The sequence below is a fragment of the Procambarus clarkii genome, chromosome 86, assembly GCF_040958095.1.
Source record: "Procambarus clarkii isolate CNS0578487 chromosome 86, FALCON_Pclarkii_2.0, whole genome shotgun sequence".
In the NCBI taxonomy this organism is placed as follows: domain Eukaryota; kingdom Metazoa; phylum Arthropoda; class Malacostraca; order Decapoda; family Cambaridae; genus Procambarus; species Procambarus clarkii.
The window spans coordinates 12343392-12354894 of NC_091235.1; the positions used below are offsets into that span (position 1 = coordinate 12343392).

The 11503-nt window shown below is 43.7% G+C and overlaps 1 protein-coding gene and 1 non-coding gene across 2 annotated transcripts; one reads left to right on the forward strand and one right to left on the reverse strand.

The window, feature by feature from the left end:
• The first annotated feature begins 563 nt into the window (after positions 1-563).
• Positions 564-649, forward strand: TRNAL-UAG (transfer RNA leucine (anticodon UAG)). Its single transcript has one exon. It is a non-coding gene; the product is annotated as a tRNA-Leu (tRNA).
• Positions 650-5065: 4416 nt separating this feature from the next.
• LOC138358771 (S-antigen protein-like) lies at positions 5066-7762 on the reverse strand. Its single transcript, XM_069316945.1, has 2 exons — positions 7676-7762; positions 5066-5431 (listed from the first exon to the last, which is right to left on the reverse strand). Exons 1-2 carry the CDS (start codon positions 7760-7762, stop codon positions 5066-5068), a joined length of 453 nt encoding a protein of 150 aa, XP_069173046.1.
• Between the last annotated feature and the right edge of the window lie 3741 nt (positions 7763-11503).

Sequence of the window (11503 nt, forward strand, 5' to 3'; positions counted from 1 at the left end):
TCTCTCTCTCTCTCTCTCTCTCTCTCTCTCTCTCTCTCTCTCTCTGTCTCTCTCTCTGTCTCTCTCTCTCTCTCTCTCTCTCTCTCTCTCTCTCTCTCTCTCTCTCTCTCTCTCTCTCTCTCTCTCTCTCTCTCTCTCCCCCCCCCCTCTCTCTCTCTCTCTCTCTCTCTCTCTCTCTCTCTCCCCCCTCTCTCTCTCTCTCTCTCTCTCTCTCTCTCTCTCTCTCTCTCTCTCTCTCTCTCTCTCTCTCTCCTCTCTCTCTCTCTCTCTCTTTCATTCACGTGCTCCCATCTTTCTTTCAGCTGCCCAACCACTTGAGCAGGACGATAGAGCGATGGTCTCACTACGTGCAGGTCGACGTTCAAGCCCCGACTGTCCATAAGTGGTTGGGCACCATTCCTTTCCCCTCTCCGTCCCATCCCAAATCCTTATCCTGACCCCTTCCCAGTGCTGTATAGTCGTAATGGCCTGGCGCTTTCCTCCTGATAATTCCCCCTCTCTCTCCATCATCCACCTTTTCTTTAATTATCTCTTCCATCTTCCTCTCTCCTGCCTGGAGTTCATCTGGCGTGGCCGAGTGATCTAAGGCGTTGGATTTAGGCTCCAGTCTCTATGGGGGCGTGGGTTCGAATCCCACCGCTGCCAAGAATATTTAGGAGGCCTGGTCGACGACCGGGCCGCGGGGACGCTAAGCCCCGGAAGCACCTCAAGGCACCTCAAGGTAGGCTATATTTAGAGCACATGTGATTCAGTTCTCACTATTAGCAACAGCTAATTTCGGTATTAACGATAAGCTGTGAGTGCCTCCGTTATCAATTACCTTGAGCCAACTTTAAGGTGGTTTCCAGGCCTTGAAAAGGATCCTGGTTTTGATAAGAGGCCTTATTAAGCCTATTTGAGTCTTATTTTTAAGCTTATTAAGGCTTATTTGAGCCTAATTAAAGGGTCAAGGCTTTAATAAGACTCCAAGCCTTGATAAGGATCAAGGCCTTGAAAAAGCTCTGGAACGGACCGAAGGATCACCACTGTGACGTCATATATCTGTCCTGGATTGTATTTCTGTCACGTTATTGTGATATTCTCTGTAAATCAACGTATATTTTACATATTTACTAAACCATTATTTGCTAGGATGATTCAATTCAAAACTATAGAAACACTACGGGCTCACCATAGCCCGTGCTACTCGGAACTTTTTGTTACGAGTAACTGAATCTAAAGCAAAAACAACAGCTATAGAAAGGAAAATTGAAAAAAAAATGTGTGAGCAGCCTCGAACTTCGACCATAAGGAAATGCATTTGTATGAACACAATTAAAATCTTAAATAATATCTAATCCACATGAATTAAGCAATAATTTATTGAGACACGACGAAAAAAACGATTAAACATAAAAAGATAGTATCGAAAACAGCTTCGTATTCAGCTCGTGAGGTTTCCGATCTTCCGTTTGGCTTCCACCTTAATACAAAAACATTTGCTTTACTGCAGGTGTTGCTTGTAATCGTGATATGCATTAATTTTACAATCCTCGGCTGCATTGTACCCGCGTCAGCAGTCAGCAGCGGCGCTGGAGGAACGGCCAGTCGCCATCTGTGGGAAATCTCTCTTCTGAGAATTTTACAGCTGCCGTAAAAACCCAACGCAACAAAGGAGTAAAGACTTAACACCATATCTAGGTTGGGGTTGATGTGGGAGGTTTGTCTGGGGAGGTTTGGAGGTTGATGTGGGGCTTTTCAACTAGAAAATTGGGGCTGTGAAGGGGGGTTAAGATGGATTGATGTGGGGGGAGTTGGATTTTGGGCTATCAGGTTGTGAGGTTCAGAGGCGAAAGCTGATTTGAAGGGGATAGCTTGGGTTGTGGGGAGGGTTGAAGGGAGGGACGGGGAGGGGCAGGAATAAGGAGGTAGAAAAAAAATAAATCTAAGGTTGTTGACCTTTCGGCGCGAAGCGGGCAACCTCACCATCTAATAATTACTGGGTCGCCTATACCGCCACGTCAGGTAAGGAGATGGAGGTGAAGATGGGTCAGGTGATGGGAAGTGAGGAGGAATGGTGATGGAAAGTGATGGAAATAGTAATGGGAAGTGAGAGGGAATGAGGGTGATTGAAAGTGAAGGGGGACTATCAGGAAGGAATTTAGGTAAAGAGGAAATTGAAAACAACTTGCGTAATGGAAGACAAAAGTCAGAATGAAGATGATCGTGATGAAGGGTTAGGAAGAGGTTGATGATTTTGTAGAATGGGGGGGATAAAGAAAACATTTATAAATGTAACCAGTGATGAATCTAGAGAGAGAGAGAGAGAGAGAGAGAGAGAGAGAGAGAGAGAGAGAGAGAGAGAGAGAGAGAGAGAGAGAGAGAGAGAGAGATTCTGAGGAAGTGAATCATGCGACGAAAAAGTAGATAACACAGGAAGAAGACAATGGAAAAGAACGTACTGTATACCCAAAAATAGTCATTAAGTACTGACGCCCCTGAAGCAATATGAAATCACTAATACAACATAGAGCTTTTGACTCAAGGGGGCAGCCGTTGACGTAAGGGGGCAGCCGTTGACGCAAGGGGGCAGCCGTTGACGTAAGGGGGCAGCCGTTGACGCAAGGAGGCAGCCCTTGACGCAATAGACAACTTTGATGCAAAGTGGAATCCAAGATATCACCATTGGATATGATCACATAAATCTCTCCATTAGCCACTCCTGATGGCACGGGTCAGACTCCAGCATAGAGTTCGGATGCTCAATTACAGTGGACTTTATCTCAAAGATATTTCCATTACCTCATCAATGCACTGTAGGCGAAGGAGAAAACAATAAAGGTACAGTAAGGACAGGAGATGGAGGGGAAGAAGGAGAGAAAGAGGAAGATGGACGGGCCATAATGCTAAGCTGGCAATAAACCTCGATAATAAAACAAACGGTAAACCTCATAATAAAACTTGTTCGTTGTCTCGAGAGCCATCAGTGATTTACTGCTCTCGCGTCAGAAGAAAGAGAGGAAATGAGGGAAAAGAGAAGGAGGGGGTAGGAGGAGGAGGAAGAAGAGGAGGAGGAGGAGGAGGCTTAGAAATTATGAAAGCGAGAAGACAGGTGGAAGTAAGTGAGAGAGACAGGCATGGAGGAAAAACTTAAATAGGAAGGAAGGAAAGAAGGTAGGAAAGAAGGAAGGAAGGAAGGAAGGAAGGAAGGAAGGAAGGAAGGAAGGAAGGAAGGAAGGAAGGAAGGAAGGAAGGAAGGAAGGAAGAGGAGGTTAAAACAAAAAAAGGGGCGGCAGTGTAAAATTGGAATTACAAAGCCGTAGCAAGAACGACATAAAAGTAGAGGAAGGGGGATGAAAGGAGAAGCAGAAAGAAAGGGAAGAGTATAAATTTTCTGGACCCAATTTTATTTTTAACAGCATAAAATATGAACGCAAATCCCCTCAACACTACAACAAACACGCAGCGTTCTCAAGTCTTTTGTCGCACTCTCCCAAACACGACAACCAACCGAAGAGACGGTTGTCGACCCCGCACGCTGGTGTGTATATGTATGTATGTATGTGGCCATGTATAACCATAGCCAGGAAGAGGTCCAACGTGGAGGTTCCTCGCCGTATATACAAGGGAAAGAGAGACATGACGCTCCAATTTACAAGCTTCCTGTACTCATGAATCACTGCGCAGTTGATATATTTGCGCCCGGAGCGCCTCGGCCTGCCGTCGACAAGCCATTCATCTTCCAGCTGCTCCAAACCTGGCGAAATGGGACACATCTGACCTAAATGAATTTTCTAAAAAGGAGATAATGAGTTTCCTAACGAACTCGTGGCTAGCGCTCCACAGGCTCACATTTGGGAGTATGATATGAGGTTGTTTTCCTGGGACATGTTGCTGGGACGTGTTGCTGGGACGTGTTGCTGGGACGTCTTCCACACACACACACACACAAATTTATATACACAGGGTCCTCGAGGCCGAGCGAGCAGCGTTCGAGATTCGCAGTCCACGGAATCAGGTTCAATTCCCAGCGAAAGAGAAACAAATGGGCAATTATTCGCCTGATACTTCTTTTCACCCAGCAGTAAATTACTACCTGAGAGTTAGCTGTTGTGCGATGCATCCTGGGGATTTTGTGTGTGTGTGTGTGTGTGTGTGTGTGTGTGTGTGTGTGTGTGTGTGTGTGTGTGTGTTTGTGTGTGTGTGTGTGTGTGTGTGTGTGTGTGTGTGTGTGTGTGTGTGTGTGTGTGTGTGTGTATGAAATATATATGTAGTAGATATGATAGAGGAAAATAGGTCGGTAGTCAGTCCATTAAACAACCGTCTCTCAGAAAGGCGGGGTCAAAGAGCTAACATCAAATTCTGCAGTCACAAATTAAAAGCACAAATACTAAACACACAATTGCTTAACCATATATAGACGAACACATTAATGGAAAATACCAAATACTGGAAACGTGGAGTAATAAGTGAATATATTAAAGACAAAAATGGGGCTCAACAAAGAGAGCGCAAGAGAGCATGGAATAATATGAAGCAATAAGAGAGATATGTGAAGCAGTAATGTGTGTGTGAGGAATGATAGGGGGAAGCTTAATGGGCCAATAAAGGCAGGTGTGAAGCAGTAAAGGGAATGTCAAGAGAATAAATAGTGCAAAAGAAGAGAGCTTCTGAAGGCAAATAATAATACTAAAAAGATGGCATTCGATGTTAGAACACTCGGCAGAGTGGAGATGTGATCCCTACACATCTTTGGGTTCAGTGGTTTTATTAAAGAAAACCAAGAGTTTAGAATAAAGTTGGTGTGGGATACGTGGAGCGTCTCAAGGGTTCAATTGGTTGTTTATCCTATACATATAAGCGATTTAGATTCAAGACTGAGCAGAAGTATTTACAAAGTTCCTGATGATAAAAAATTGAGCGAGAAGACAAAATTCAGAATATTCAAAAGTACTTCAAGACATTCTTGACAGGCTTTTGAAATGGACGAAAGATTTTTAATCTTTTAAAAATGGGGACCATGCTTTCTCTGATCTTGAGGCCAGGTCAGAGAGATCTGGTCAGATGCCTGGTCAGAGACCTGGTCTTAGGCCGGGTCAGAGATCTGGTCAGAGGCCGGGTCAGAGGCCTGGTCAGAGGCCTGGTCAGAGACCTGGTCTGAGGCCGGGTCAGAGATCTGGTCAGATGCCTGGTCAGAGGCCTGGTCAGAGGCCGGGTCAGAGACCTGGTCTGAGGCCGGGTCAGAGATCTGGTCAGAGGCCGGGTCAGAGATCTGGTCAGAGGCCGGATCAGAGATCTGGTCAGAGGCCGGGTCAGAGGCCGGGTCAGCGGTCGGGTAGGAGGCCTGGTCAGAGGTCTGGTCAGAGGCCTGGTCAGAGGCCTGGTCAGCGGTCGGGTAAGAGGCCTGGTCAGAGGCCTGGTCAGAGGCCTGGTCAGAGGCCTGGTCAGAGGCCTGGTCAGAGAAATCTGGTCAGAGGCCTGGTCAGAGAAATCTGGTCAGAGGCCTGGTCAGAGAGATCTGGTCAGAGGCCTGGTCAGGGGCCTGGTCAGAGGCCGGGTCAGAGGCAGGGTCAGAGGCCTGGTCAGTCGCCGGGCCGGAAGGACCTTGACCCCCATGAATCAACGCAAGATAACCACTGGCTAGGTAATGCTAACAAGATATCATCAGTTGCACAACGTTGAAATTGAAAAAAATCTAAATTTTAAAAAGATCTGGCTGGCATGATTAACAGGAATGTTAAGTCAAACATATCGATGTTCTTAATGAGACAAATATGATACTAGAATTTATTTCTAGAAGCGTTAGCAATAGCCATTAATGTTATTTTCCAGTTATATCTTACGCTCGTTAGGATCCATTTGGATTATGGAGTTCAATTTTGATCGCGATGCTATGGAATGAATATAAATTTAGCTGAACGCGTTCAGCGAAGGATGACGAAGTTAATCTCATGAATTAGAAATTTTACAGACGAGAAATGTGAGAGCATAATTTACTTTCCGTAGAAAGGCGAAAAGTTGGGATGAAATGACTGAACTATCTCTAATGGGCCAATAGATCGTTTGGAGTTTCCTAATTGTTATGTTCTTAACAATTTTTGAGGTAAACTTTGTGAACAAATGTAGTATGTACATGGAACATCATGTACATATTTACAAAAGTACATGATGTGTCACACCCTGCGTCCCAGAACTGATATTAGTAAAGTTTCTACCACAGACATAGTCATTAATTCATACACAGCTTAGCATCATCTGGACATTATCTTCAGTCCTCCATGGACAAGGAAGAGTAGGTGACAAGCGAGACTAATGTACCTTCAGATGGAAGACTGGGACAATGATTGAGGAATGCTGGAGGCTAACACTTTAAAAAAAATTTTGTCATTGGGTAATACGAGCTGGTGTCTAATTGTTTCTTGTTTCCAAAGTATACTATATGGCTATTATTCCTCTCAAACTTTGTTTAGACTTTGCTTTGGCTTAAAGAAAATTTCTTGAAGGGTACTTGAAAGTTGTTCAGTTCGACACCCCCATCTAGTCTCTCATCCCTATGCTATCTAGGGCATAGTTTGAGAGCGAATAAATTGGCTGTTTTCTATAATTCCGACATTCATTGCAACATGGGTTCCCTCGGGTCCTGCCTCCCCACCTAAGACTCTCCAATACCTAAGACACTCTCCCTTTCCCTCCCTTACACCCAACAAGTTAATTATCACAAATTCGTCTCGAGTCGTTCTCAGACTCCGTAGATTCCATCAGTTAACTTGTGTATAAAGTCTACCGGACGATCATCAAGAAGGTCAACCATCTGGTCGATATTTCGACCAAGTGGCAGCCATGGATACTGGTACTTCGACTCTAATCAGGATGCGACCTTGATCTTCACCAGACCTCGATCTCCACCCGATAGTTACAATAAAGTCTCATTTTGACCATATATTAACTACATAAATTATTATTAAACGTCTCTTTTGATTTTTATTCAGATCAGTAAAGTATAGCTTCCAATGATTTATTATTATAATTATTATCATTATTGCTTGATTGACATCATTTACGTTATCAATAAAGAGAAAAAAATACATTTGTATTATTTTTCTATCATATGTGATATGTCCGTCTTGGGAGCACAGTCCAAACAAACTTAATATTAAAGTTTGACACAAAATTAGCAACGGAAAAAAGTCCAAGACGTGAATATTCGGTGTTCTGCATATTTTTGTTTTGTTTAGCAGATATAAAAGCAGCGGGAGGATGGTTAAGCCCAGGAGATGATCCAAGGAAGCCGATTTCCGGAACAGCATCATGTGTTTCAGAGGTGAGACGGAAGTCAGTGATCCCGAAGGTATGTTGGGAGATGCTGGTGTGTGTGTGTGTGTGTGTGTGTGTGTGTGTGTGTGTGTGTGTGTGTGTGTGTGTGTGTGTGTGTGTGTGTGTGTGTACTCACCAAATTGTACTCGCCTAATTGTGCTTGCGGGGGTTGAGCTCTGGCTCTTTGGTCCCGCCTCTCAACCGTCAATCAACTGGTGTACAGATTCCTGAGCCTATTGGGCTCTATCATATCTACATTTGAAACTGTGTATGGAGTCAGCCTCCACCACATCACTTCCTAATGCATTCCATTTACTAACTACTCTGACACTGAAAAAGTTCTTTCTGTGTGTGTGTGTGTGTGTTTACAATTTTTATTTACTAATTGTATATGCAGGAACGAGCTGTTAGCTCTTGGACTCCGCTTTTCTAACTGTCGGTTTGTCTTTTGTACTGACTCCGGATACATTTTCTCTGCACATATTTCTCTCTAACAAAGAGAAATGAATGGAATGTATTAGTCAGTGATGTGGTGGAGGCTGACTCCATACACAGTTTCAAATGTAGATATGATAGAGCCCAGTAGGCTCATGAATCTGTACATCAGTTGATTGACAGTTGAGAGGCGGGACCAAAGAGCAAAGCTCAACCCCCCACAAGCACAACTAGGTGAGTATAACTAGGTGACTGCACACACATACATACATTTGAGTTTATTCATATAATTTAATTAATCTAATTGTGTTCAATTGTTAAAATTTCTTCGACATGATCAAATATATCCCGTCCATATCAGGGTTCAGGTCTTCGCTAAAAGTGCTCATTATCCACTTCTCGGCACAGTATTTGATCACAGGGGCTCAGCATGCTCAGTAGATCGGTGTCCTTCACCCGAAACGCCTTTTTATCCACCAACACACTTCAGTTCCTAGATCCGTAGCCACAAATATCTACTTCCGAGGCCCTCAGAAGTCATCCCATGGCTTCGTTAATTACTTAGTGACCGTACTAATTCGTCCACGGTCCAAGGTTTTCCCTCATGCCCCAAATTTCAACACTTGGGCCCCTGTTTTTCCTCCAGGGGGCCCCCCAGTGTCCACCCCAGAGTCAATGTATCCTCTGAAGTGCTTTAGTTTCCTCACCAGGGCCCGTGATTCCTTGCCAGGGCCCGTGTTTCCTTGCCAGGGCCCCTGTTTCCTCGCCAGGGTCCCTGTTTCCTTGCCAGGGCCCTGTTTCCTCGCCAGGGCCCCTGTTTCCTCGCCAGGGCCCGTGTTTCCTCGCCAGGGTCCCCTGTTTCCTCGCCAGGGCGCCTGTTTCCTCGCCAGGGCCCCCTGTTTCCTCGCCAGGGCCCCTGTTTCCTCGCCAGGGCCGGTGTTTCCTCGCCAGGGGTCCCAGTAATCACCCTTGGGTTAGTATCCAGCATGGGCCCCAGTATTCACCACAAGGGTACTATTATCCACCATACGGCACTAATATCCACCCCTTTGGTGTCAGAATCTACCCAAGGGCACCATCCTAGAGCCCTTGAGTGCCGCCGGCCATCATGATGTTGTGTTGCACTCCAGTATCCACCACAAGATTCGCTCGCTCGACCCCGAGACCCCAAAATCATCCCCAAAGCCACAATGTTCCAGCCCAAGGATCAGATATATCTGGCTCCCGGACCCCCCCAGAATCCACCCCTCTCCCCATCAGGCCTCCGTAAACCAGAGGTCTGGCTATAACGCCGTGACCTGCAGCCCTCGGCAGCAGCGTTCCAGTGTAGCCGGCGATCGTTAAGAGGGAATTGTGAGGCAACTTACACAAGACAAAGATGCTACCAGCCAGCCATGACCCTCTCTTGATTCTCGTCCGATTTTCGATGGGAGGAGATGCTGTAGGTAGAGGCAGGAGGTTATCTGGAGATGATTTCGAGGCTTTAGTGTCCCCGAGGCCCGGTCCTCAACCAGGCCTCCATCCCCCAGGAAGCAGCCTGTGACAGCTGACTAACTCCCAGGTACCTATTTACTGCTAGGTAACACGGGCATCAGGGTGAAAGAAACTCTGCCCATTGTTCTCCTTGGCGCCCGGGATCGAACCGGGACCATAGGATTACGCGTCCAGTGTTCTGTCAGGCTCAGCCACCGGCTCCCTATTAGGAGCACTATTGACTTTGTACATATCTGACGGGAATGGAGGGAAGGAAAGAACGAGGTCAGAGACAGGTATCTCAGACAGACATAATCTGCGCCTCCACCCATTTTCCGAAGTTTCCCCTGGTGTTCGTTGGGGATTTAGAGTGTGACTTTTGCACGAAGAGTTAAAAAAAAAAAATTAAATGCATAATATTTTGTACCCAAAGTTTCGCCGACACACTCTTAGTATCTGTGTGGGTGTGTTAGCTGCTCTCCCTCTCATCAGGGAAGCTGCCAACTCCTACTTTTAAGAAGTGGAATTTGTTGCTTAACGAATCATTTACTTCTGAGGTTCTTGAGTGAGTATTACAGAGCCTGGGCGAGATAGCATGGAAGAGCTAAATGTTTAACTGAGTATTTTACACTTAGGAAGATTTACAAAACAAAAATACAAAACATAAATACTTATTCAAGTAAAGTACATACATAGATACAAAACGTTGGTGGATTTATAGATAGAGCTAGTACATACAATGCCTAAAGCCACTCCGCCATTTAATGCCATTTAATCCAATTTAATGATAAGCAGCTGGGGTTATGCCTATACCAAGCTGGCAGCTTAAGCTATGACTAAGCCAGAAAAACGAACGCCAACTGGTACACTTCCCTGTCACTGGAGATTCGAACTCTGAACTACGAGACTGTCAGGACAGGACGAAGTCTCCTCCTCTCCGCCAGGAACGGAATGTCGGTTCTAGACTCCTTGCCACGGCTTAAATCATCAACTGATGGAATGGATGTACTTTGAAATTGTGAAAATATGCAATATGTTTTATTTTCACTCTTATAGCGAAATATGCAAATTGTTATATATGCAAATTAGCAATATCAGTTAAGTATTTTTATATAAAATTTCCGCAATGTATTTTTAAACACCGTGAATTCAAATTTGTTGAAATCTTTTTGCATGAGAAGAGACAAAAAGTAATTCAACCCTTTTTTAACCCATTTAAATCATATCAAAATAAATTATATTAGGATTAAAAATTTAAATGTACATTATATTCTTCAAATTTTAGAAAATGATATATTAATGTTACATCATTAAAACATGAAGGGTAGTTTTTTTTTTTGGGGGGGGAGAGGGGTTCTTAACACATCCCAGTTGGTGCTAAATGACGCAGTGATTATGACCATTATGATTATGGCAGTAAATGACCAAAACCAAATTGAAATAAAAATCGCACGTTTTTTCCTGCTTGTTCAACATCTTTTTTCATTTTGTCCTAGATGAGAAGGACAAGAAAGGTAAGGTGAGACAGGAGACAGCCATTACGACTGTGTAGCATTTGGAAGGGGTCAGGATAAGCCTTTGGGATGGGACGAGGGGAAGGAATGGTGCCCAAACCACTTATAGACGGTCGGGGATTGATCTCCGACCTGCAAGATGCGAGACCGTCGCTCTACCGTCTATGATTTCTAACTCTGCTTTAATAAATATTTCATTTTTAGTAAATACCGAAAGCGTGTTTTTGTCCACCAATAGAATTTATATGCACAAGATCTTAAGTTTTCTCCTACAAAACCATTTAAAATTACTCTCAATAAACGTATGATTAAACATATGAAAATGATGTTTTTCGACCAAATATCTTTGGCAATATAAGTACATCTTAAACGTCAGCAAAATACTCACTATACAAAATAAATAAAAACTCCATATTAAAAAACAAACATCGCCACGTATTTCCCATATACATATAGTTGAACTATACGTATACAGGAGTATACACACTGAGAGGCGAATTCCATTTCTCAGAATACGAACACAGAGTTTACTTAAGATCTAAACTATAAAAAATTTTACTTTCTGGAGGGTTAATAAATTAGCAGCCTGAATAACTTGCTAAATTATAAGGCCTAATACCCACCACTACATAATATCAAGATACATATATATTCAGGTGTATTTCTGGCACATATAACTCAACGTTTTTTACGTAAAAAATCATATGTAATAAAAATTCATGAATTTAAATTAAGAAAATAAAAAACTATTAATTTTAATTTATTCTTAGTTTTAGCGCTGAAAAATT